The sequence below is a fragment of the Acinonyx jubatus genome, chromosome E3 (genome assembly GCF_027475565.1).
Source record: "Acinonyx jubatus isolate Ajub_Pintada_27869175 chromosome E3, VMU_Ajub_asm_v1.0, whole genome shotgun sequence".
Taxonomy (NCBI): domain Eukaryota; kingdom Metazoa; phylum Chordata; class Mammalia; order Carnivora; family Felidae; genus Acinonyx; species Acinonyx jubatus.
The window spans coordinates 32,532,766-32,556,281 of NC_069398.1; the positions used below are offsets into that span (position 1 = coordinate 32,532,766).

The 23,516-nt window shown below is 55.4% G+C and overlaps 1 protein-coding gene across 6 annotated transcripts in view; it reads left to right on the top strand.

Annotated features, from left to right (window-relative positions):
- RADIL (Rap associating with DIL domain) overlaps positions 1–23,516 on the top strand; it is a 94,250-nt gene that overhangs the window by 51,577 nt on the left and 19,157 nt on the right. For all 6 annotated transcript variants that reach the window (XM_027042321.2, XM_027042324.2, XM_027042325.2 and 3 more), the window contains 3 exons: positions 18,020–18,252; positions 19,897–20,535; positions 22,511–22,548. In XM_027042321.2, coding sequence (XP_026898122.2) covers positions 18,020–18,252; positions 19,897–20,535; positions 22,511–22,548 — 910 coding nt within the window. The remainder of the gene's footprint in view (positions 1–18,019; positions 18,253–19,896; positions 20,536–22,510; positions 22,549–23,516) is intronic.

The window sequence follows — 23,516 nt, forward strand, 5'->3', positions numbered from 1 at the left end:
CCTAGAAAGGATACAGCCTACCAGAACGCACTCAAGAAAGGCCAAAACTTGAACAGTCTCCTCGACAGTGTGTGTGAGCCATTCAAGCATGCACCCAAACCAGACAGAACCGTGAAAACACCAGCCCCGAAGGCTGTCCAGGCCAGTTCTTCCTCATACTCAAGGACAGATTATTCCAACACTGCACCTCAGACTATTCCAGAGAACAGAAAAAGCAGCAGCAGTTTATGAAACCAAGAAAACCTTCATATCAGAACCAGAGAAGGGAAGGACGGGAAACGAGGGAGGGCCTCCCGTAGGCTCTCTTGTGTGGCGAGCCCAGGGCTTTGATTTCTCGCGGTACCACGGTTCTCTTTCCCAGGAACCAGCTAGGGTTTTCCCAGACAAGAACAACTCCTACCTCTGGGTTCTCTCCTTTCAGATTTTGGCCTAATGGTTTCTTTCGCTCTCATTTATGCCTCAGATGGCCAGTGTTGGTTGTTTTCAGTGGGAATGTTCAGCTGACTAGTCCTGATTAGACCGCTGGATTTTAGGGAACGAGCACTTCTCTTAACCTAACAATACACTTGCATTTAACTTTACATAAATGAGTTCACATGATGCAAACATTTTTTTCTTTACCATGGCATCCTGCTCTGCCATATCAGTGCCTCTGCCATTCTGACCCCTCCTGATTTCGTGTTGACATCCTAGTACGTGCGTGTATTCGTTTCCTCTTGCCATATGATAAATTACCACAAACACAGCAGCTTTAAACGACACACACTGCTCACGGGTCGAGTCCGCGTGGCCTGGCTGGAGTCTCTGGGTATCCCAAGGTTGCATCCGAGGTGTCAGCCAGGCCGAGTTCTTGTCAGGAGGCTCAGCCTTACTGTTGGCAGAGTTCAGCTCCTCGTGGTTAGAGGACTGAGGTTCTTGTTCCCCCGCTGGAAACCCTAACCACCCCCCCTCCCCTTCAGGCCAACAGCGTGGCATTGGCTACTCCCTTCCTCGAGTCTTTGACTTCCTCAACACTCGTAAAGGCTCATGTGCTTAAAGTAAGCCCACCTGGGTAATCTCCCTTTCACTGACCCCAAAGTGAACTGATTAATGAAACGAGTTACATCTGCAAAAACCTCTTTTGCCATAGAAAAACAAAGCCTCAATGGCGGCACGATGGATTCCACCTTGACAGGTCCCTCCCACGCCCTGGGGAGGTGATTACATGAGGGCCCGGTCACTGGGGCTCATCCTGGGCCGGGCTGGCCAAGACCCACAGCTACGTCCGTGGGCAAAGCGCTCCAGCCATCTCCAGGCCCCACAGTCTCGTGCCGTTACGTATCCGTTCACGTCCAGATGCTCGTCATGTACAGAATCCGAGTCAGGTGTGGGGCCGGCGCCTGCGTATATCCATTAAGTGCAGCTCAGCTCTACCGCCGGAGGGCACCGTGCTCCCCACCCGCGGGCCGGTGGGACGGTTGGCTCCCCGCATGCGGCGGCCGGCCAGGTGCAGGACAAGAGTCGTGGCGTTCGGGGTCAGAAAGGGGGCAGTGGACGGCGAGAAGGAGTCGCTGGTGCAGGTGGATTTTGAAATGCGGCCAGGCGAGCCTGGCTGGGGGCCGTGGTGAGATTTCCAGGCCTGGGAACACTCTGCTGGCCGTCCTCTGGGCTCTGAGCCACTCTTGGCTTTTCCCGAAAGACGGGACTCTTCTGAGTGGCTTCTTCTGCCTGCTGCCTGTGGAGAGCCTCTCTCTGTGCCGGGCTCCCTCCGTCCCTGCTCCGAGCTGCTCGCTTCCGAGAACCTGCCGGCTGGGCCAGGCGTGGATTCCAGGGGCGGCCGGCCGTCAGACACACCACACCCAGGGACGCTCCTGAGATGGCCCTTCTCTATTTGCGGCTTCTGCTGAGAGGTGAGGATGCCCTTAAGCTTCTCCAGGGCCCCTGATTTGGTTAAGAGAACCGACGAGCAGCACCCTTGGTCTCTTGAAAGGGTCTTTGGCCCGGCGCTCTGGCCTTCGGATCTTCTGAGGCGCCAGGAGAGGGTTGAGCAGGACACCGGCCCCTCTCTCTGCGCCACCCTCCGACTCTTGGCCTCCTTTGTCGTCCGGAGACTGAGGATCTTGAGTCATCAGTCCCGGTTCCGTTCTGATTCACAGCTCCTGGTGTTCCTCTCCCTCTTTGCCTCTTGGGACAGGTAACAGGAAAGCAGGTGGCATCTCCTGAGGGGTGTGCTCAGGCACATCAGTCACAAGTCCTGCTCCCGCATGACGGGCCCCCTTCCCGGGGTTTCCAGAAACACGCCCCCGTGTCCTCCTGAGCCTTTGCCGCAGCCCCCTCGAAGTCCACACTCCCGTGACACACGATCCTGGTGTCTTCAAGGCGAGGTACTCCTCGCCTTTTTCCGGGCCCTGCCAACAGGCACACGTGTAGTGCCTTCAAACCGCACCCTTTCAGTGTCTCACGGATTGAGCGTGTCGGGAGTCTGGCATGCGGTGGCTGTGGTCCCTATGGGAGCACGGGGCCCCTCAATCCCACATGGTATTGGCAGCGTTTGGATCCTTGGGGTTGCAGGACTGAAGTCTCCATCTTGTCTCTGCCTTTCCTTCTTGTTCCGCTGTATGTGGACCGCGGGCCCCTCCCAGCTCTGCAGCGTTCAGACCCTTGTCACACATCAAATCTCTCTGATTTGTGTGACCAGCTGGAGAAAACTCTCTGCTTTGATGGCACTCGTGTGATTAGGTTGGGCCCCCTGGATTGTCTCCGTATGGTAAGATCAACCCCTCAGGAACCTTAATTACATCTGCAAAATCTCTTTGCCCTTGAACACAGTCATGGGAGTAATCCCAGGAAGCGGAGATCGTGGGGTGGGGGCGGGGGGCTGTCAGTTGAGAATTCTGCCTACCATAGTGACCTTGTCTAGTTTGCCTGCGCTTGGGTAAGCCTGGACACACCTCAAACGTGTAGTCACACAGGCTTTGATCAAAGTTTGTTGTTTTAGAAATGGGGCCACATACTTCGTTTTCCTACCAAACTCCTTTGGGAGATCTCTCCACATCTGTCAGAGTTCCCATTCACTCGTTTTAGGGATTATGGAATATTCCATGGTGTGGATGGAGCACCATGTATATTTTGGGATCATTAAGAATGCTTTTGCAAAACCTGTTGCCATATATAACGTATTAACGCCGAATGTGTTAATAATTGCAAGATGGCCAGTACCTACTTTCAACTAACCTAAAAATCAGTGTTAAATTGAACACTGTGCCTTAATAATTACTTAGGATTCTTAGTTTTGTACTTCCCTGAAGAGCTCTCATAAATGGAAGGGTTTATTTAATCACGGACTTTCATCTCTGTTTCAAGCATCCATGAAAAGACAAACACGAGTGAAATAAACCCAGTGTCTAATTCCCCTTCTCCACTCCGGGCTGTCCGCGCCCACGTGCCCTCGGGAACACCCGGACGCACCCTTTCTGAGGAGAAGCCTCCGCTGTTAGCTCTGCGATCTTCTTCCCAGCCGTGGGCATGAAATTCTGCGAGTTCGCACACAGCAGCCAGAAGTCACGTTCGCTCTTCAAGTAATCCTTAAGTGACTGCAAGACTGTAGCGCCGCCCCCTGCCCCCCTGCCCCGCCCCCGGAGGGAATAACAATCAAGTTTCCACCTCACGGCCGCCACCTGGCTGGCATCCGTATGAATGTGGGATGCTTTCCAGTTTCAAAGATGCAAATAACGTGGGGGATTTAAAATGTAGAGGACGGACGACGTATCCCCCCTGCGTGTGCGTGTTCATTCATTCCTTCCTTTAGTAGCTGGAACAGGATGCACATTGAACGTTTACTTTTCACCAAAGTCACGTGGGTGCACAGCTTCCCGTCACTAATTAAAAACAGCCAAGCCTCAGGCCGGGCCCCAGCCTGCGCTTCTTCCCGATTTTTGCGATCCTCCGAGGGAATCGTTTTCATCTGTGAATGATTTTTTTTTTTTTGGTCATTTATTTCCAAAGCTTAAAATAAGGTTACCCTACAACGACTTGATTTGTTAAATTTCGGGCGGAGCTAGTGATGTCCCACCACGGGGATGGGAATGGCCCTCGTTAAACCATCCAGCTCTGGTGGCCCGTGCTCTCGGGGAGCTTGGGGCTGGGGCCGGATTAGGCAGGGGGTGTACGTTGTTTCGGCCAGATGTGGCGTTTCACAGCTGAAGGCGGGTCTGTACAAGGGTTACTTTTCCTGGCGGTCCGACCTTTAGTTTCTTGGAAGTGAATTACTGTTATCATTGTTTGTTTTCTTTCTGTCGGTGCTTCTCACAAATCCAGTTTTCCCCAGCCCTCTGCCAGTTGTCCTGCTTCAGGATGCTCAGCTATATGGTGTATGTAACCCATTCCAGCGTTTTTGGGGTCCGCTGCCTCGCTTCAGTCTGGGCTGGCTGCCCCTGAAGGCTGCTCATAGCTGTCATTCCCTTGGCGTCTCTCTGGGGAAGGAGCCCCTGGTTTTCGCTGTCCCTTCCTCGTTCTAGGTCCCCCCCACCTCCCGTCCTGGTGGAGTCTGTCCCCGGTGGCTTCCTGAGAAAGTGCACCTGGGAATTAAAATTGCTCAAGACCCTGTAATGTCTAAAAAGATCTTTATCCTCCTTTAACGCGTGATTAATAGTTGATCTGGGTGTGGAGTTTTAGAATGAAAGCAACTTTCTTCCTAGAATTTTGAAGGCGGTGGTCCGTTTCCAGTAACTTCCAGCGCCCCCCGGGGGAGCTGCTAGACGTTGTGCTTCCTCACCCCTCATGTTCAGTCGCTTTCTTTTCCTTCTGGAAACATCTCATTTCTCTATGCTGCTCCCTCCCAGCCTCGCTGTGAAGAGCCAGGCTGTGTGCCTTGGAAGGGGTGTGTTTCCACTCTGGTGTGAGTCTTGCCTTCTTATTTAAAAAAAATTATGGTCGTGTCCGTTACCATATTTATTCAAATTACACCCAATTGCATATTTTGACCCTTCATGCGTTTTTAACCTCTCTTGTGTGTTGGACTTTTAACGGGCCATTTTAACCTAAAAACTCAGGATCTGAAAAATTTAGAACTCCGTTCTGAAAAATTATGTTATTCCTTTGATGATTTCTTCGCGCTCTTCTGTTATTCAGGTTCTGGATCTATTTTTCTGATTTTTTGGTCTCCTAGTTTCTCTTCTTTGTCGTTTTCGTCTACTTGCAAAGCAGTTGCCTCAACTGCCTGTTCCAACCTGCGGGGTCAGCGTGGGGACCTGATTCCAGAGCAGTGGCGGGGGAGGGGGGTGAGCCCTTCCCTGGGGTCAGGATTCCTAATGGAAGGTTAAACCTGAGACCGCTCAGCTCTGGCACGAGGATCGCCTTCTCCGGCTGGACCCAGGGGATGCCCACCTGGCGGGCCTAGAGCAGAAAGTGGTCCCCAGGTCTTTCTTGTCTCTGTGTGCTACCTGTCACTGTGCGTGCCACGCGGTCCTCCCTGCAAAAGGGCTCAGCGCCATCTCGTCATGTCGGGGGAGCCAGATAGGGCCTGGGGTTCAGAAAGTTCTTGCTTTGCTGCAGTTCTGGGGGCTCTCTTTCTTTCTGTGACTGACTAACAAATGGCTTAAGCATTTTATCCACTCGGTTACCCGTTATCTTAATGAGGCTATTCCTTCTAGAGAGGGGATGTTCTTTCCTGACCGAGGCTCGAATTAACGTGAGAAGGTCCAAGTTTACCGCAGAAACAATCCTGTCAGTGTTTTAAAATGTCATTTCTCTCCACTTAGAAAAACGACATTCCCATCGTTGAAAATTTGGAAATAGGGAAAGTATAAAGAAGAGAACAGAAATCACCTAAAATGTCCCCTTATTATTCCAGTCTCTTCTTATTACTGGATTTCCTACGCAATTTAAATCAACCTACATCCACGTCCTCCGTTTTCTTTAACTTAGTATATTTATTCATATTAGGAATATAATTTTTTCTTTTTTTAAGGTTTATTAGAGTGCGAGTGGGGGAGGGGCAGAAAGGGAGAACGGAGGGGAGACAGAGAGAGAGAGAGAGAGAGAGAGAGAGAGAGAGAGAGAGAGAATGAATCCCAAGCAGGCTCTGCACCGTCCATACAAAGCTTGATGCAGGACTTGAACTCATGAACTTTGAGATCATGACCTGAGCTGAAACCAAGAGTCGGACGCTTAACCGACTAAGCCACCCAGATGCCCCTATAAACATAATTTCTTTTAATGTTTATTTATTTTGAAAGAGGGAGCACACACACGTGAGTGGGGGAGGGACAGAGGGAGAGGGAGAGAGAATCCCAAGCAGGCTCCACACTGTCAGTGCAGAGCCCGTCTCGGGGTTCGAATCCACGAACCAGGAGATCATGACCTGAGCCAAAACCAGGAGTCCGACACTTAACCATCTGAGCCACCCAGGCTCCCCTATGAACGTAATTTTTAATGCCATTTGATCATTTCCCTATTGGATTTTAAGAATATTTCCCATTTTTTGGTGTATAAATAATGCTTATGTAAATAAACATCCTTGTACCTAAATGTTTGATTCCTTTTTTGATTATTTCTGTAGGACAGCAACTTTACAGTAGCGTTCCTTTCTGGAAGAATGGGGACGTTTTAGATACTGCTATATCTTTATCCAATACTGGTGTAGATGGCCTATCTCGATAGCTTTTTTTATTTTTATTTTTTTCTTAAAAATATTTTTTTAAGGGTTTTATTTATTTTTGAGAGAGAGAGAGAGAGAGAGACAGCAAGCAAGCAGGGGAAGGACCAAGAGAGCGAGACACAGAAACTGAAGCAGGCTCCAGGCTCTGAGCTGTCAGCACAGAGCCTGATGCGGGGCTCCAACTCACAAACCGTGAGATCATGACCTGAGCCGAAGTTGGACGCTTAACTGACTGAGCCACCCAGACGCCCCTCGATAGCTGTTTTTAAAACTGGGGGCAGATTGGTGCCACTTTCCGTCCCACCAGCAGGATGTCCATTTCCGTATCTTAGCCATCACCTGATTCCATCATTTGAAATACTGACTTGAAAGAGGGACGTCGTCTCTCCCTCCTGTAGGTTGTTTCCTGTAGTATTTGTGAGGTCGAACGGGTTTTAGGATGTTTATGAATGTTTAGATTTCTCATTCTGTACCTGTCTCTGATTTCCTCTTGATCGTGAAATACTTGAAGCCCACGAAAAGCAGATACAGAATAATACCGTGAACTATTTGTGTACCCGCGACCCAGCTTAAGGAATAGGCTGCTCTGGACAGAGCCCCCCGGGGGACGTTGTTCCCTTTGAAGTTTTCCTGGGTACGTGGGGAGAAAGCTGGGGAGCTCGGGACATTTGCATTTTGCCTGGGAACCGAATCCCCAGGTTGCTTTCAGGAAGGAAGCGTTGGCAGCTCCTTGGGCGGAGCTAAGGGGTGTGCTGTGGGCACGACGCAGGGGCAAGTGGAGGCTGCAGGGCCGGCGGTGGGTGCGGGTGGCGCTTGCCCGCCTCGGACACCCTTCGAGTGACCAGGAAGGAGCCAGCAAGACTCCACTTGCCCCGGTAGCGCCCGGCTTTCAGAACCGCTGGTGTAGATGGTTACCATGCGTGGTCTCCGTGCCGTGTTCCTGGTTCCTGGTGTCCCCAGTGTCTCCGGCTGGCCCCTCTGCCGGCCAAGCCGCGTCCCCTGCGCCCTAGAAACGCAAGGCGGTGTGGTCGTGAGGCCGCGGCCGGGTGCGTGGAGCTGCCGCTGTGAAAGGGGCCGCGTGCGGGAAAGGGCGTGGAGCGCGACTGCTGTAGGGTCAGTGGGAGGGAGATCGCGAAGCGAGCACGGCCCGCTGAGCTATGCTTCCCGCTTGCTTTTCTTGGGTGGACACGGACGGTCGCCTGCCCCAGGTCGCTCTGCCCCAGCCCCCCCACCCCCTCCCCGCAAGCCACCACCGTCCTGATTTCCTAATGCTCATCTTGTCCCTTTTTCTCTGAGTGATAACACCCGCGTGTTTGCTCCTACACGACGGTTTCATTTCACCTGTTTGGAGTATCGTTGGTCTTTGGGAAAAGGATTCCTTGAGACCCTTCGTCAGCTCTCGCACACGTCCTGAGCTCTCTATTGTGTCCGCTGAGATGCTCGTGTGGTTTGGTGTCTTATTCTACTGATTAGCTGTATTACAGTGATTGATTTATGTAGGTGAAATCAACCTTGTGTTCCTGGGATAAATCCCACGTGCTCTTGGTGTATCATCCTTTTCCTATCTTGCTGGATTTGGTTCGCCTGTGTCTTGTTGGAGACTTTCATGTGTTTTCTTGTGATGTCTTTCTTCATTCTTTTATTGGATGTCACGAATCTGTGAACTGGATTCTTCAGTCAGTCCTAGAAAATTCTCAGCTCTTTTCTTGTCAGATGTTGCCTTTGCGCCATTCTTACACCTCTCTTCCTGGAGCTGTCTTTAAACCCGTCAGACCTTCTCAATCTGTCTCTTAGCCCATATTTTCTCTTTCTTGTCTCTTTGCACCACTTCCTGGGTAATTTTTTCCGACTGGTCTTTGAGTTCATCAGTTCTTTCTGATATGTTTTGTGTGTCTGATACATTACATGGAAGCGATAGTTTCTGTTACTGAATTTTTCATTTCTAGAACTTGAAGTTTGTTCTTTTTGAAATCTGGCGTCACTGTTTATACTTTACTGTTCTCTCCACATATTTCAAGGTGTGTTTTACTTTTTTACACAGGGCAGGCGTGGTTGTATATTTTGTGTATGATAACCTCAACATCTGGGCTCCTTTTCTTGGAAGGACACTTGTCATTGAAATAGAGCACACAGACAGAAAAGTGCACAGATTGTAAGTGTGCAGCTCAGTGAATCTTCAAAAAGTGAGTGGACCGTGCAGCAGGCACCCAGGTCAGGAGACGGGGCGCTCCTGGGACTCTAGCAGGGCTCCCTCCTGGTCCCTCCCGACCGTGAGGCACTGACCCAACTGTCTTGACTCCTAACACCAAAGTTGGGTTTTTCTTCTTTTTGTATTTCCTACAAATGGAATCCTGTGATATCTACGTTTTTGTGCTTGGCCTTAATATCACCTTTGAAAGATTCCCTGATCTTGTTGGTTATGGAAGAGTTCATGATCATTGCTGTATGCTATTGTGTATTCACATGAATAGACTCCAACTTGTGTCCCCATTCAGTTTTTGACGGACACTTGGGTGGGTTCCAGTTGGGGCTCAGTAGGAATCACGCTGCCGTGAACGTACTTGGGTCTGTCTTGTGGTGACGCGTGCATTTCTGTCAAGCGCACAACTGGGGGGTACAGTCGATGGGCCAGTGAGTGTGCGTATGTGCTTGTGTAGGAGATCCCGCTAACCGTTTCTTCCCTAAGTGCGTGTGTCTGTTGACACGCCCACCACCAGTGTGTAAGAGTTGTGACTTCCGTTTTCGCTCTCACACTTGGTGCTGCCTGTCTTTTCACTGTGGCTCTTCTGACGGTTGTGTAGCAGTTATTACTTTGTGGTTTTAGTTTGCGTATCTGATGATGAGTGAGGCGAATCACGTTCTCGTATGTTTAAACACCATTTCGGATGTTCTTTGCGGCATCTGTTCAAAGCTCTCGCGTGCTTCTCTGCTGGGTCGTCTGCCCCGTTCCTGGTGATTTTGGGGATGGGTCCTTTTCCTGAGGGCTGTACCACAAATATCCCCTCCTACGTTGCGGTTGGCCTTCACACGTTTTGAAGAGAAGTTCTTAATACGATGACTGGGCCAGTCGGGGAGCAGAAACCACACCAGTTGGTGACGGGAACTCAGGCTGCGCCGTCCTGTGATGTCACCTCCAGTTCCCACCGGGCCCAGTAACGGGTCAGGAGATGTTTCTAAAGGAAAGGGGAAGGTGCGCTCCAAACCGCTGAGGCTGGCCCCGGGCCTGTTGGCGCAGCTCTCCGGGGGTATCGGCTCCCCGGGGCTGGAGCAGCATGCCTGCAGCCCAGACTTGCTGCCCATCTTACTCTTGCTCTGGTTGCCACTCAGATTTGGCACCCGTGGGCTCAGTAGTGCACTGAGGGGTCACCAGGGTAGGGGTTCAGGGAAAGAGGCCCCCAGGTGAAGCTCGTAGGTTCGTAGAGCCGGGGAAAGCGAGTCCCTTCAGACACAGCAGGACAGGCTGCTCCTCTTGGCAAGTAAGGCTCAGCTTGGATCAGGGGTTCAAGTGGCACCGCTTTGTCGGAGCCCATTGTGATGTCACTGTTCCAGGGTTTAGGGTCCTGCTCTTTCCCCATCAGGGCAAGTTTTTCCCAAACTTTCACCTGGGGAACTTGCTGAGGCTGTGAATTCAGTTTTCACTGTTATTCAGCAAACCACACAGTTAAATTTTAGACCTGATTTTTAGGTTGACCATGTGTATGCAAGAATCAAATTATTTTAGGGTCCCTCTAGATACTTCCTTGTTCTCTGACCAGTGCAAGTATCACACTTGAAGAGGTGAGCTTGTCAGTGTGCAGCACACCCAGAAGCATCTGTGGGAGGTCTTCCCTTTGTGAGCAGCGCCTTCCACCCATGTGAGAAATCTCTGTGTGCCTGAGGCCGTGAAGATCTGTTCCTGTGTTTTCTTTTAAATTCTTCATCGTTTTGTCTCCATGGCTAGATCTATAGTCCATCTGGAGTTAATTTTTGTGAATGGTGTGAGGTAGGGGTCATGGTTTTTTTTTTTTTTCCCATATGGAGATGCATTTGACCCGGTATCATTTACTGAGAAGACCATCCTTTCTGCGTATGTGAGATTCGGTTCCAGGACTCTCGTTTCTGTTCCAATGGTCTCCTGTCCTTATAGCACCACCACATTCTCTCAGTTACTGTAGCTTAGAATAGGCTGTTATCTGATAGTCCGAGTCTTCCAGCATCACAATTGATCTTCGAGGTTACCTTATACCCTTTGCATTGCCATATACACTTATCAATTTGTACACACACATCTGCTGAGACCCTTCCAATGTGGGATCGCATTGAGTTTATACATCAGTTTAGAGAGGACGGATACCTTTACAATCCATCAACCTGGTGTATCCTTCTATTCATTGGGTCTTTAATTTCTGTCCATGGCGTTTTGTAGTTATCAGTGTTGGGGTCCTGCACATCTTGGGTAGACTTGTTCCTTAGTTGTTTGTGTTTCTTGACACGATTATAAATGGCACCATTATTTTGACATACCCTTTTCTCACTGTTTCTCCCACACGAAAATGGTGCATGTGCACACTCACCATGTCTAGTCACCTTGCTAAATTCACTTGTTAGTTCTGATTGCTTGTCCATAGATTGTTTTGCAGTGTCTTTTATTTATTTATTTATTTATTTATTTATTTTTTTTTTTTTCAACGTTTTTTTTTTTTTTTTTAAATTTATTTTGGGACAGAGAGAGACAGAGCATGAACGGGGGAGGGGCAGAGAGAGAGAGAGAGACACAGAATCGGAAACAGGCTCCAGGCTCCGAGCCATCAGCCCAGAGCCCGACGCGGGGCTCGAACTCACGGACCGCGAGATCGTGACCTGGCTGAAGTCGGACACTTAACCGACTGCGCCACCCAGGCGCCCCTCTTTTATTTATTTAATGTTTATTTAGTTTTGAGAGAGAGAGATCGACCCACACAGAGTACGAGTTGGGAAGGGGCAGAGAGAGAGGGAGATACAGAATCTGAAGCAGGCTCCAGGCTCTGAGCTGATAGCACAGAGCCCAGTGCAGGGCTTGAACTCACGAACCGCGAGATCATGACCTGAGCCAAAGTCGGACACTTAACCGAGTGAGCCATCCAGGTGCCCCTCTTTTGAGATCTCTATAAACACAGTGAAATTGTCTGCAAAATAATTATAATCTTATTTCTTTCTTTTCAATTCTTAGACTTTCATTTGTTTTTCTTGCCTTAATTGTAGTGGCCAGGACCCCCAGTCCAACGTTGAATGGAGGTGGTCATAGCAAGCATCCCTGTCTTATTCCCAAGGGGGTGGTGCTCCATATAGATTTGGTTTAGAATTTTCTTTGCCAGTAGTCAGACTGGTCCTGTAAAGCTAGGCTAACATATTCCCATCCACCCGCAGTCCCTTTATAGGGTTTGATGAAGTGGAATTAAATGCAAAATGCCCAGAGTAAGACTGGCCAGGCAGTAGACAGGTGCTCACCAAATTATCTGTAAGTAGTTCTTTTTTGTGCATTTCGAATACAAAAAAGTTCACGTTAACTTCAAGGATTGCTTGGTAACTCAGAGCACTCCATTCTGTGTCTTTGCTAAAGTAGAAAAGGGTGTTGCAGTTAAAATGGACTTGCTCGAGGCAGGTGTCCCTCTGCATTTTGCAGCAAGTACTGGAGAGTGTATTCAGCAGTGTATGTCCAACTTACTAGAGATCACTTAAAAGTAGTAAAATTCCCCCAATTCTTTTTTTTTTTCAACGTTTTTTATTTATTTTTGGGACAGAGAGAGACAGAGCATGAACGGGGGAGGGGCAGAGAGAGAGGGAGACACAGAATCGGAAACAGGCTCCAGGCTCCGAGCCATCAGCCCAGAGCCTGACGCGGGGCTCGAACTCACGGACCGCGAGATCGTGACCTGGCTGAAGTCGGACGCTTAACCGACTGCGCCACCCAGGCGCCCCAAATTCCCCCAATTCTAATAAAATTACCTTACGCAGGACCATTCCGTTGGCCCGTCAGTCTTTAGTCATCAATCAAAACCACATCTGAGAGACCATCAGCCCTGCACACGCGCGGTGGGTGTAGGCAACACAGATTTTCCAAGTTGTACGTATTGTTTCAAACTCTGAGTCCCGGAGGGAAGAGCAAACAGGATTCCGAGGTAAAAAGCTCCAGGTTAAATTTATTGTCCTAAACTTAGTGACGTTCAGGAAAGAGCTGTGTTTTTCTTTCCAGTGCTGTCCTGGAGCCAGCATCCAGCCCGTGACCGGAGCTCCGGTGACAGCTACCAACTGTTTTCAAAATTAATTTTGCCACCCCTGGTATGCACAGAGTCCTGTCCTCTCCACCAGCAGAGGGGACACCTGCACCAACCCGACGTGGAGGGAAGAGGGGCTGCATTTAAAAGGGTTTGTGGCCCAGGGTGTACCCCATACCCCTTCTTCCCCTGCCCAGATGGCTGCCTCACCCAGGAACATCTGATCCAGGGGATAAGGAAACCACGGATTCCTGTACTGCAGAGCCACCTGCTTGTGGGTTTAGTTCTGGGCAGGTGAGGGAGCTAGCTAGGGCCAACGGCCAGGAAAGGGATGCGCGGAGCTCCTTTCTGTAACCGCGTCCATTGTGGCCGATCTCTACCTTCTCTCACTGTCCCTATCCCTCCTGCAGGTTAGGAGCCCCTTCCCAGTTCCCCGGTCAGAGCGAAGGGTTCAGGAGATGCACAGTGGACTCTGTGTGTCCCATCAGGGCCCGCGATTGACTTGTGATTCCTGTCGTTTCAGAATGTCCTCGCGTTGAATTATCCTCTTAAAATGAGGAAAGTAATCGCTTGGCTTCTGAGTCTGGTGCCTGTGTGCATTAACAAGTGTTGGGAGGCACCATGGTTCCCGCCTGTGTCCTGGGGAGGGGGGCGGGGCAAGGTGGTCCTGCGTGTGTCCGGCAGAGGTACAGGAGGCCTCCACAGGCAGGTAACCCAGGCCCCTGCTTCCACTTCTCTTGGGCTGTGTTTCTGCTTTTTCACCAGAGCAGCTATGTAAAGGTGGAACGGGGAGCCCCATATCTGCCACCTTTCTGGGAGCTGACAAACACCTAGAGAAAAGAATTAGAAATCCAAAACTCAAGTTAAATGGGTAGGTACTCAAGTAAGTTTAGCAAGTGCTCGGCGCATTTCTGCACCAGGGGCTTTGTCTGGGGATGGTGGAGGGGGAGTGCCTTGGCAGCAGTGGTCCAGAACCTTCTGGGCGCTTTTACAAAGTATAGACTCCTGGGTGTCCCTCAGACCTCTGGAATCAGGCCAGAACCTCTGGCCCCACTGAGCTCACTTGCACTGTAGCAGGAACACGTGTGGATCGGCACACCCAGCCCATTGCGGGGGGAGTGTGGTGGCAGACGGGGTCTATTCTGGCCCGCCAGCCTTGGAGGGCATCTCCTTCACCCGTGGGCAAGGCCTGGCACTCTTGTGGGATGAATAGCTTCCACCTAGAGTACCGTGCTGTGACGGGCGTGCACCCCATTGCCCATCTGTTTCATTAGATCTCCTCTGCTGAGTGAAATCCCTGCCTGGGGGTGGCGGGGCTGCTGGGTTGGCCTTGCTGGTGGCAGAGACCCCAGCCATCCCCCACCCCCACCCCCACCCCCCATCAGGCTGCAGACCTGGCCGGCCTCTGCACTGCAGGCTCCTTCCTCTCTGCTTCTCGGCCACATCACACCTGGCCCGGGCCCCTGAGCACCCTGCAAACGCCCACGCTGTGCAGGCCAGATCCACGCCACGCATGCCTTTGAAGGTTTCTGGGGTACGTTTGCAAGGACTCTGCCCAGCTGTGTGCCACCTGTCACCCTCCACCCAGAAGTGAGGGCCTTCTTTCCAAGTTGGGCAGATCTGTCCTGGTTTTGCACGGTGCTCAGATGCCTGGATCTGATGATGGCAAAGCTGAACTAAAATCAGCTGGCAGCAGGGGAAGGTGACTGTCCTTGTGAGCACTCTGGGAGCCACAGGCCTCCTCGGAGCCTCTCGCTGGGGTCGGTGCTGGGCTTCACCTCTAGCGGCCTCGTGAGGATGGGGCCAAGCCCGGAACTGAACCTAGGGCCACAGGGGGGCCGTGGTCACGTGTCTGGCGGGGGGGGGGGGGTGCCTGCAAGGCGTTTATGAGGCGTTTATGATTTTAAAAGTATAAAGAATGATGTAACTGATGCCCAGAATTGACGTACAATTTATTCGTGTTGACTTGGTGTTTTCTTATATAAAAGACACGGCATATATACAAAGTTATATATAAAAATATACTCTGAGCCATTATGTTCTTTGTATTATATATATCCCCAGGCTCATTCCGTCCCCACCTATGACAGCCATTTCTCGACTTGACTGTGGGTCTTTTCTTTAAAAAAATTTTTTTTAAATGTTTATTTATTTTTGAGAGAGAGAGACACAGCAGGAGTCGGGAAGGGGCAGAGAGAGAGGGAGGCACAGAATCCGAAGTAGGTTCCAGGCTCTGAGCTGTCAGCACAGAGCCCGACGCAGGGCTTGAACTCCGAAATCGTGACATCATGACCTGAGCCGAAGTCAGATGCTTAAGTGACTGAGCCACCCAGGCGCCCCCACCCCCCATTTTTTTCTAAAGTTTATTTTGAGACAGAGCAAGCGGGGAGCAGAGAGAGGAAGAGGGAGAATCCCAAGCAGGCTCCAGTCTGTTCTCGTAGAGCTGGTTGTGGGGCTCAATCTTAGGAACTGAGACATCGTGACCTAAACTGAAGTTGGACGCTCAATGGACCTAGCTGCCCAGGTGTCCCTTCAATGATGTTTTATGTGCTTTTTAAGTGTGTAAAGAAATGGCCTCATACCTTAAGTGTTAAACTCCAGTCTGCTTTTTCCACCCACCTCGGGTGCATACTTGGCTCCCACTTTTCCTCCATGGCACCTTCATCCTGTGAACACATAGCTCCCACGGAGGTCGTGTGGCCTGTCCAGTGGCCGTCCTTGCACAGATGTCCATGCACGTGCGAGGGTTCTCCTGGTCGTGCTGTGAGCGCGGTGTGTGTGGGGTCGTGTCGGGGTCGTGTCCGTGCAGGTGCGAGGGTCCTCCTGGCCATGGGCGTTTCACCCCGACAGACTCCGAGCCAGCGTTCCTCAGCCCCCACCCTTCAACACTCCTGTGGCAGCCCCCGGACCCAGTGAGGAGACCCAGAGGCCAGACCACGCTGCAGTATTTGGAACTCCCCAGGAGGGTCTGTGTGCAGGCGGACAGTGGAGGGGGAGTGCCTTGGCAGCAGTGGTCCAGAACCTTGTGGGCGCTTTTACGAAGTACAGACTCCTGGGTGTCCCTCAGACCTCTGGAATCAGGCCAGAACCTCTGGCCCCACTGAGCTCACTTGCACCGTAGCAGGAACCGCTACTCTGCAGCGAGGCCAGAGAAGCCGGCCCTGGGGTGTCGTGAGGCGAGTCTTGTGCTATGGCTCCATCCTGGATGAAGGAAAAGCTTGGCGGCTACATCATTTTGGATTGGTTTTGAAACGTTTCTCCTTCCGAGTGTGGCCCGTGGTTGTGCGAGTGCTGCCACAAGCCCTGGGGTCTGTGGTGCTAAGAGTAGCAGGGGCGGCAGGGCAGGTGGGGGGAGGAGCTGGCTTCCACCGGTGCCCACCAGCCCCCCGCCCCTGTGCTCCCTGCCCCTCCTGGCCCCCCAGGTCCTTCTGCCCCTCCCCCCCCCCGCCTCCCCCCCCTCCCCCCCGCCTGTTCCCCCTTGCCCCCCTCCCCCTCTGCCCTCCCTGTCTCCTCCGGCCTGCTCTCCCCATCCCCGCCTGCCCCCCGCCCCGCTGCTCCCCCGCTCCCCCGCCCCACCTCCCCCTCTGCCCGACCGGTCTTGCCTGCCAGTCGCTGGCTCTGCAGCAGGCACGGAGGAGCAGCGGGCGCCGGGCAGACAGCCTCGCACTGCGGCTCCGGCTGCACCGCCAGCCTAGCCTGGCCTCCCGCAGACCCGGCCTCTTGCGGGCTGCAGAGAAGCAGGCTTCGTCCTGGAAGGGCCGCTCTCGGGTAAGGCGGCACCCTCGCTCCAGCCGGCCTGCCTCACTTCCTCGGGCTGCTCCGTCTGGTGTGCCTGGAACGGTTGTAGGAAGGCAGGCTCCAAGTGGGGGCGGGTGGGCTGTGGGGCGGGGGGGGGGGGGGGGGGGGGGGGGGGGGGGGGGGGGGAGTCGGGAGAGGGCTCAGAAAGAAAGCGCCGGGGTCAGCTCTGCTCACTGGCCTCCTGGGCTCCAGTTGGCTTCTCAGCTTTCCAGCAGCGTTCGTGGCGGAGTGCCTCCTGTGTGTAGAAGAGTCTGTGGTGGCGGAGGGGGCGCAGGTGCACGAGTGAGTGTGTGGGCACGTGCGTGTGTTTGCACGCGTGTTTGTGTGCATGTGTGTGCTTTCGGACCTGGCCGTGTCGGGGGCGGGGGTAGCCTCGGAGAGGAGCAGCCATGCTTCTCTACACAGAGACCAGCCAGCTCAGGGGACTGGGGGTGGAGGGCACACGGACTGCTTCCTCCTTGTAAACTGGGCGGGGGGGGGGAGGGAGGCTGTGAATATTTCTTGTCTCACATAATCACGGCACACACTCCGGTGCACATGCACCGTCCCCTCGCGCACGTAGGCAGCCCCCGCGCACGCAACCACCCCCAGCGCCCTCCCCCCCTCCGCACACACGCACGCTCCCTCCCCCCTCCGCACACACGCACGCTCCCTCCCCCCTCCGCACACACGCACGCGCCCTCCCCCCCCCGCACACACACACGCGCCCTCCCCCCCCGCACACACGCACGCGCCCTCCCCGCCCTGCACACATGCACGCGCCCTCCCCGCACACACGCGCACGCACCCTCCCCCCTGCACACACGCCCTCCCCCTGCACACGCGCCCTCACCCCCCCCCCCGCACACACACGCACAAGCCATCCCCCCTAAGGCCCTCCCCCCACGCACGCGCCCTCCCCCCACGCACGCGCCCTCCCCCCACGCACACATACACACACAGAGGCATTCCCCCCATACACACGCACCCGCAGGAGCTTGGGTGTACACACACACACGCGCACACACACACACACACACACACACACGGGTGGCCTGGCAGGGCTTTAGGGACAAGCCCCTCCGTGGCCCAGGGGAAGTGAAGGTGGCAGTGGGTTTGGCGTCCTGAGGGGAGGGCTGCCGGGTGGCTGGTCCAGGTGGGTCACTGGGTTCCCATGGGCGTCTCTGGACATGGACGGCTGGCCCGTCTCCTCTCGGGAACCTCGGAGGTGCCCCGGCCTCACGAGTCTCGTGGTCTCCTCTATAGCAGTTGACAAAACAGCGACTGACCAGCGTTAGAAGGGGACCCAGGAGGTCTCATTTCAGAAGGCCCCGGAGGCTCTGTTTACCTAACCGTGTTGCTTCCGTTTCAGGGATAAACGCCCAAGCCCGGAGGCTGCAGCGGAGCCGCGCCAAGGGGACCCCGGCCCTGGCTTCGGGCGCCGCCCAGAGCCCCCCCACATCCCGGCTGCGCCGCACCGTCAGCGAGACCAGCCTGAGCTCGGCCACCGCCCAGGGCGCCGAGGACCGTGGCCCGGACGCCATGCGCTACTCCCTGTACGAGTCGCCCCACCTGCTGCTTCTGCAGGGCTACAGCCAGCAGCATGTGAGCCGCCCCCCCGCAGCCCTGCCGCCCTGAGCTGGCCGAGCGCCCGCTGGGCGTTGTCGCGGCGGACGGCCTTCTCGCCCGTTAGCTGCGTCAGCTGGGAGCTCCTGCCGCTACTGGTGCTCGCGTGATGAGGCAGGAGAAACGGGGTGGTGGGGACCACCACGCAGGGCCGTCCTGGATTCTGGGGGAAGTGGAGGCTTCCTCTGTGCTGTGTTTCCAGAGCATTCTATGTCCGGGCTCCAGGAGGAAGCAGCGGGGGAGAGGGCTCACCCGGTGCCGGGCCTCTCGGTACTGCTTGTCTGCCCCCTTCCGTGTGTGTCTCGGGCTGTGCCCTGCCATGCCTTTGGGGTCCCCGACACGGGTCTGCCTACCTGTCCAGACGACAGTGGCTGCTTGGCCAAGAGCTGTTGTGTCGTACAGCTTCGACTGTACCGCGAGAAGCTTTCCCCGAGGAGGCAGGGAGATGAGCCACCCGTCCCCGGCCCGCATGTCCCACCACTTCTGTGGGAGCCCTCGGCCGGAGGGGTGTGGCCCTCCGAGGTTCCTCGTCCAGCTCTGCACCGTAGGCTCTCCCTTCCTGCTCTCTGGCTCGTGCCGATTTGCCCAGCTCCCTCCCGGCTCCATCCCGGTGCCCGCCATGCAGTGGTGGGGCTGGCGGCGCTCAGGTCTTAGCGATGCCAAACCGGGCCTCGCGCTGGGCGAGCAATAGGAATTGACGAGAGTCCGGGCGAGGCTTTCCCGGGACGTGTGCTCGAGCACGAGGGCGGCATCTCAGAGGAAGGAGTCCTCTGCTGACTCTGCGCCTAGAGGTCAGGGAAGAGTTTCCTCGAGAAACAGGTGGGGAGAGGGTGGCGGTGAAGCTTTAGAGGCGAGGGTTTTCTTAGCACCCGTGTACTTCGCGGTTGTGCTTTTGTGCATGCTGTACGTTAAGTCTCCGTCCCGGCTGTGATTTTCAGCTTGTGAACGAGGGGAAGGTAAGTTGGGGGCACGCCTGGTGGGCCCCACGCACACGCGGGCCAGCGTCGGGGGCCCATCGTGGCACATACCAGCAGGGGCCGGATGTCGCGAGTGCCTTCAGGCGCCGGCCCCTCCTTGAGGTTGGTGTCCTCCATTCTGCACTCCTGTAGGGCACGTTGCTCTAGGAGACACAGACTCCTGCGTCTTCTCTTAGGGAGCTTTTCTTACGGTAGCATCGCATCAGGTTCCAGGAGAGGCTACAGTCCTGTCCCTGTTCCGTCTTGTGAGAAGTCGGCCCTCGCGAAGCCGGGGCCACAGAGGAGGGTGCTGGCACACGGCTCGGCACAGGTCACGCCGGGGCCTGGCGGCACGTGGCTGTGCCTATAAGCCAGTGTCAGTGCCCAGCTTGGCCCTGTCGGGCCTCTGGTGTCTCACAGCTGGAGTCCTCCCCAGGGTGTCCGGTGTGCTCTGGAGGCTGCTCCGGGAAGCCCTCCTCCCGCGGGGACCGTGGGTGCCCAGCGGGGGGCGGGTGGGTGGCAGGCAGCAGGTTAGGAAGGGCTCCAGGGCAGGGGGGCCCAGGATGGTGAGCCGGCCACCTGGAGCCGGGCCACCTTTTCGTTTCTTCCCCCTGAGGGGTTTGCCTGAGGTGTGTCCGGCCCTTGAAGTCTTGCGTTTGCGTTTCAGGACAGCCTCGTGTACCTGCTCAACCGGGAGCAGCACACGGTGGGCCAGAGGACCCCTTCCAGCAAGCCCAGCGTCAGCCTCTCGGCCCCGGACATCCTGCCCTTGCACTGCACCATCCGCAGGCACCGGCCTCCGGGCCCAGAGAGACCAGGGAACAGGCTGGTCCTGGAGCCCGTCCCTGGGGCGCCCGTGTCTGTCAACTTCTCGGAGGTGGGGGGCCGGGCCGTGGTGCTGCGCCACGGGGACCTGCTCTCCCTCGGCCTCTACTACCTGCTGCTGTTCAAGGACCCGGCGCAAGCCCAGCCCCTGCCCGACCAGGCCCTGGCCCGGCTGCGGGCTGGGCCGCGAAGCTGCAGGATGTGCGGGGCCGCGCTCCGGGCCCGGGGCACCCCCCACTCCGGCTCCACGCGTGCCGCCTTCCCCCGGCCGAGGCCGCTGCACCTGGAGTTCGAGCCCGAGGTGGAGGACGCGCTGCTGCAGAGGATCATGACGCTGGTCGAGCCTGGTGGTGACGGCCACAAGCTGGCCCCCGCCTTCCTCCTCTGCCTCTGCGTCCAGCACTCGGCCACCCGCCTGGAGCCCGGCTCATTTGGGCCGCTCCTGCTCAAGATGGCCAAGGCAATCCGAGAGACAGTCTGGGTCAGTCATGGGGCTGCCGTTTGCTGTGGTCCGGGGGGGGGGGGGGGGCAGCGTTGGCTGGGGGCAGAGCTGGGTGTGGGCTGTGGGTGCCTGGGGGATGTCACGAGTCCCTCCTCTGACCGAAGGCCAGCTTTACTGCCTGTCCACACCTAGGGAGCCTGGAGCATCCCCACCGTGGCATTTCGTCCTCGGCGGGGGGGGGGGGGGGGGGGCTGGGGGCCGGCCACGGCATTGTGCGCTCCAGTCCCACGTCCGTCCCCCAGGCCCAGCCCAGCCGTGATGTGCCCCTGAGCCCTGGATACCCATTAGGCCTGAGTGCCCTGTGCTGTCTGCCTGGGGCAGTTCGGGCCTTGGCCAGCACTCGGCTACGGAGCCCTTGTCAGCTCAGGGCTGGGGGCCCGGGGCGGGTCGACTCTTGTACACCGAAGAGCTTGACTCCCTTAGGGTCTCGAGACCACCCACAGAGGTGTGGGGCCAGCCTGTGCCCTGTCGGAGGCTGGTTCACATCCCTGGGCTCTGCCCGCCGCCTGCCAGTGGCTCCCCTGCCCTCACAGAGGCGGCTCCGGGCACTGCCAGGCGTCCCTGCAGGGCCAGGGCAAGCGCTGCTGCGGGCGGCCTGGGTCCAGAACTCAGGGCCCCTCGCCTCTTCCTGCCCCTCCAGGACCCAAAGCCTGACAGGTAGTAACACACGGTCTCCCAAAGAGACACCCGTATATCTTGGCCCAGCTCACTCTGGCTCTGCAGAAACCGGATAGATTTTTCAGATTAAAATGCACGTTTAAAATAATTGAAACCTTTTAAAAGCAAAAGCCAACATGGGCTGTCACCTCCCAAGGTTTGTACAAGTAATCCACGTGCATTGTGGCTATCCGAGGCCACCTGTGACGGTTCCTACGTGGATTGATGTTGGTATGGCCCTGGTGTGGTCGCTTCTCTCCGTGCGGTCAAGTGCACGGTCAAGTGCGGTCTGTGCGGGCCAGGTGAAGTCCACGAGGTACATCAGCCTGAGCACACTAGGGCCTGTGGTGACCGGGGGGTCTGAGGTCACGGGTTGTGAGTTTCTACACAGCTCGCTGTCCTGTCCTAAGCCTGCTCTGGGCCAGACACTAGTAAGTCAGACGCTACGACGCGGGAGCCGTATCCCACGCCCCGCTGAGGAAACCGAGGCAAGGAGGGTGTAACTTGGCTTGTGATGGAGCATAGAGGCGGGCGGAGAGCCGTCTGCCAGCCTGAGCCCGAGTGCCACCCGTGGCTGTCGGAGGTGCTCCTGGGGTTAGCCTTGTCCCCCACCGTACGGGCGTGGAAGCCGAGGCTCGTGGAGGTGAACTACCTTACCCGGGGTCTGGGGCTCACGAAGGAGTCAGAATCTGGGCTACGCCCTGCCTGCTTCCCCCGTCTGTCCACGCACCTCAGCCGTGGTCTGGCCAGAGCCCCGTACGTTTTCGTTGTTCATTTGTCTGTCGGGCAGCAAGAGCCGTCTGTCCTCCGCCACTAGAGGTGGTGAGCACGTCTTGGAACACGTGGACCTCCGCTCTGTCAGATGGCAGCTTGCTACTAAAGCAAGAGTAACTTGTCGGTTAAAAGCGATGGAGAATGTTGGCTAACCCGTGGCCGACGTCGAAAAGCGTATGTGTTAAGCTGGACGGTACCAGTGCGCCCAGAATCTTCATTCTGGCGTCTGTGAGATGCCTGAGCTGCTTTACTGTTTCTGAAAGGGCCGCGTGTTAAGTCAGCTAGATGCTTGTAAATGATCTCTGTTGCGGGAAGCACGCAGGTCATATTTGGCAATGGAACGAAGAGATGTCACATCCGATGGAAAACCGGCCTTTCCGGCACGGCTTCGAGTAAACAGTCCGCACAGTAGTGCCGTGTTTTTACGCGGACGGTGTGCTGGGCGTTTAGCGGCGTTCTCGCCGAGCACGTCCTGTGCCGTCCTGTCTTTTCTCATGCTTGATTTTTTTGTCTCTGATTGTAGGAGAAAACCAAAGAACTGGCGGAGAAGCAGGCGCACCTGTAAGTATGGCCCAGCCGTTGCACCTGTCCCTTAGGGAGCTAGTTCCCCAGCAGACTTGCACCTCCCTGTGGAGCCTGGGGGGCCCCTGACGTCTCCGGGGTCAGCTGCGTGCTGCTGTCCACCTGTCCTTCTGCCTCAGAGTGGCTGTTTCCATGTCTGCGCTCACCACCCCAGGAAGCACTGTATTCGGGGAGTTTCTCGAGAGCACCTGTAAGACCGAGGGGGCAAGGTCCCCTCGGCAGCCTTGTCGTGCCCTCACTTCCCCGACGACTGTGCCAAAGCGAACCTGCCGCCTCAGGAAGTTGTGCAACCCTGATTTTGAGAGAAGGCGGCACGTCTCTGTTCTCCCACGTCTGTTTTCCCAGAGAGCGCTGTTTATGCTCACAGCACTGCTGGGACTTGGGAAGCTGTTTGGCATTAACAGCGAAGACGTGTATATGCTGCGACCCAATACAGCATATTGGGTCTCCCGAGCGGGCACCACGGAGAAGGCTTCCCACGGAGGGCAGGAGGTGTGCTCTCAAGGCCTTGTTTGTAAGTGACCAGGTCGGCAGAGGGCCGTGTATTTGTACGGCGGACGCTTGGCGACGGTGAGAGTGAACGCACCATGTGCTCCGTCCGTGTGTCAGAATCTGAAAACCGTGTGGAGCAGACAGGGCACCCGCACGTAAAGTCCACAGTGAAGCCGTCTGGCCAAGGAACGGACACATGTGGTAACACCCCAAAGGAGAGCCACGTTGAGGGGGCTGGTCACTGCCCGTCGTCAGGGAAGGGCACACGGGACCTTAAGTCACACGTTGGTTCACTCCCGTTGATGCCTCTGCTATAAAGACCATTTGTGAAGCATGCCGTTGGCGGTACATGTCTGCTCAGGCGTCCTCCGTGGTCCCCGGAAGGGAAAGGAGCAATCGTCACCGCCCCCCTTTCGAAGGGAGGGATGCAAGCCTGGGTCAGGAGCAGCATAGGT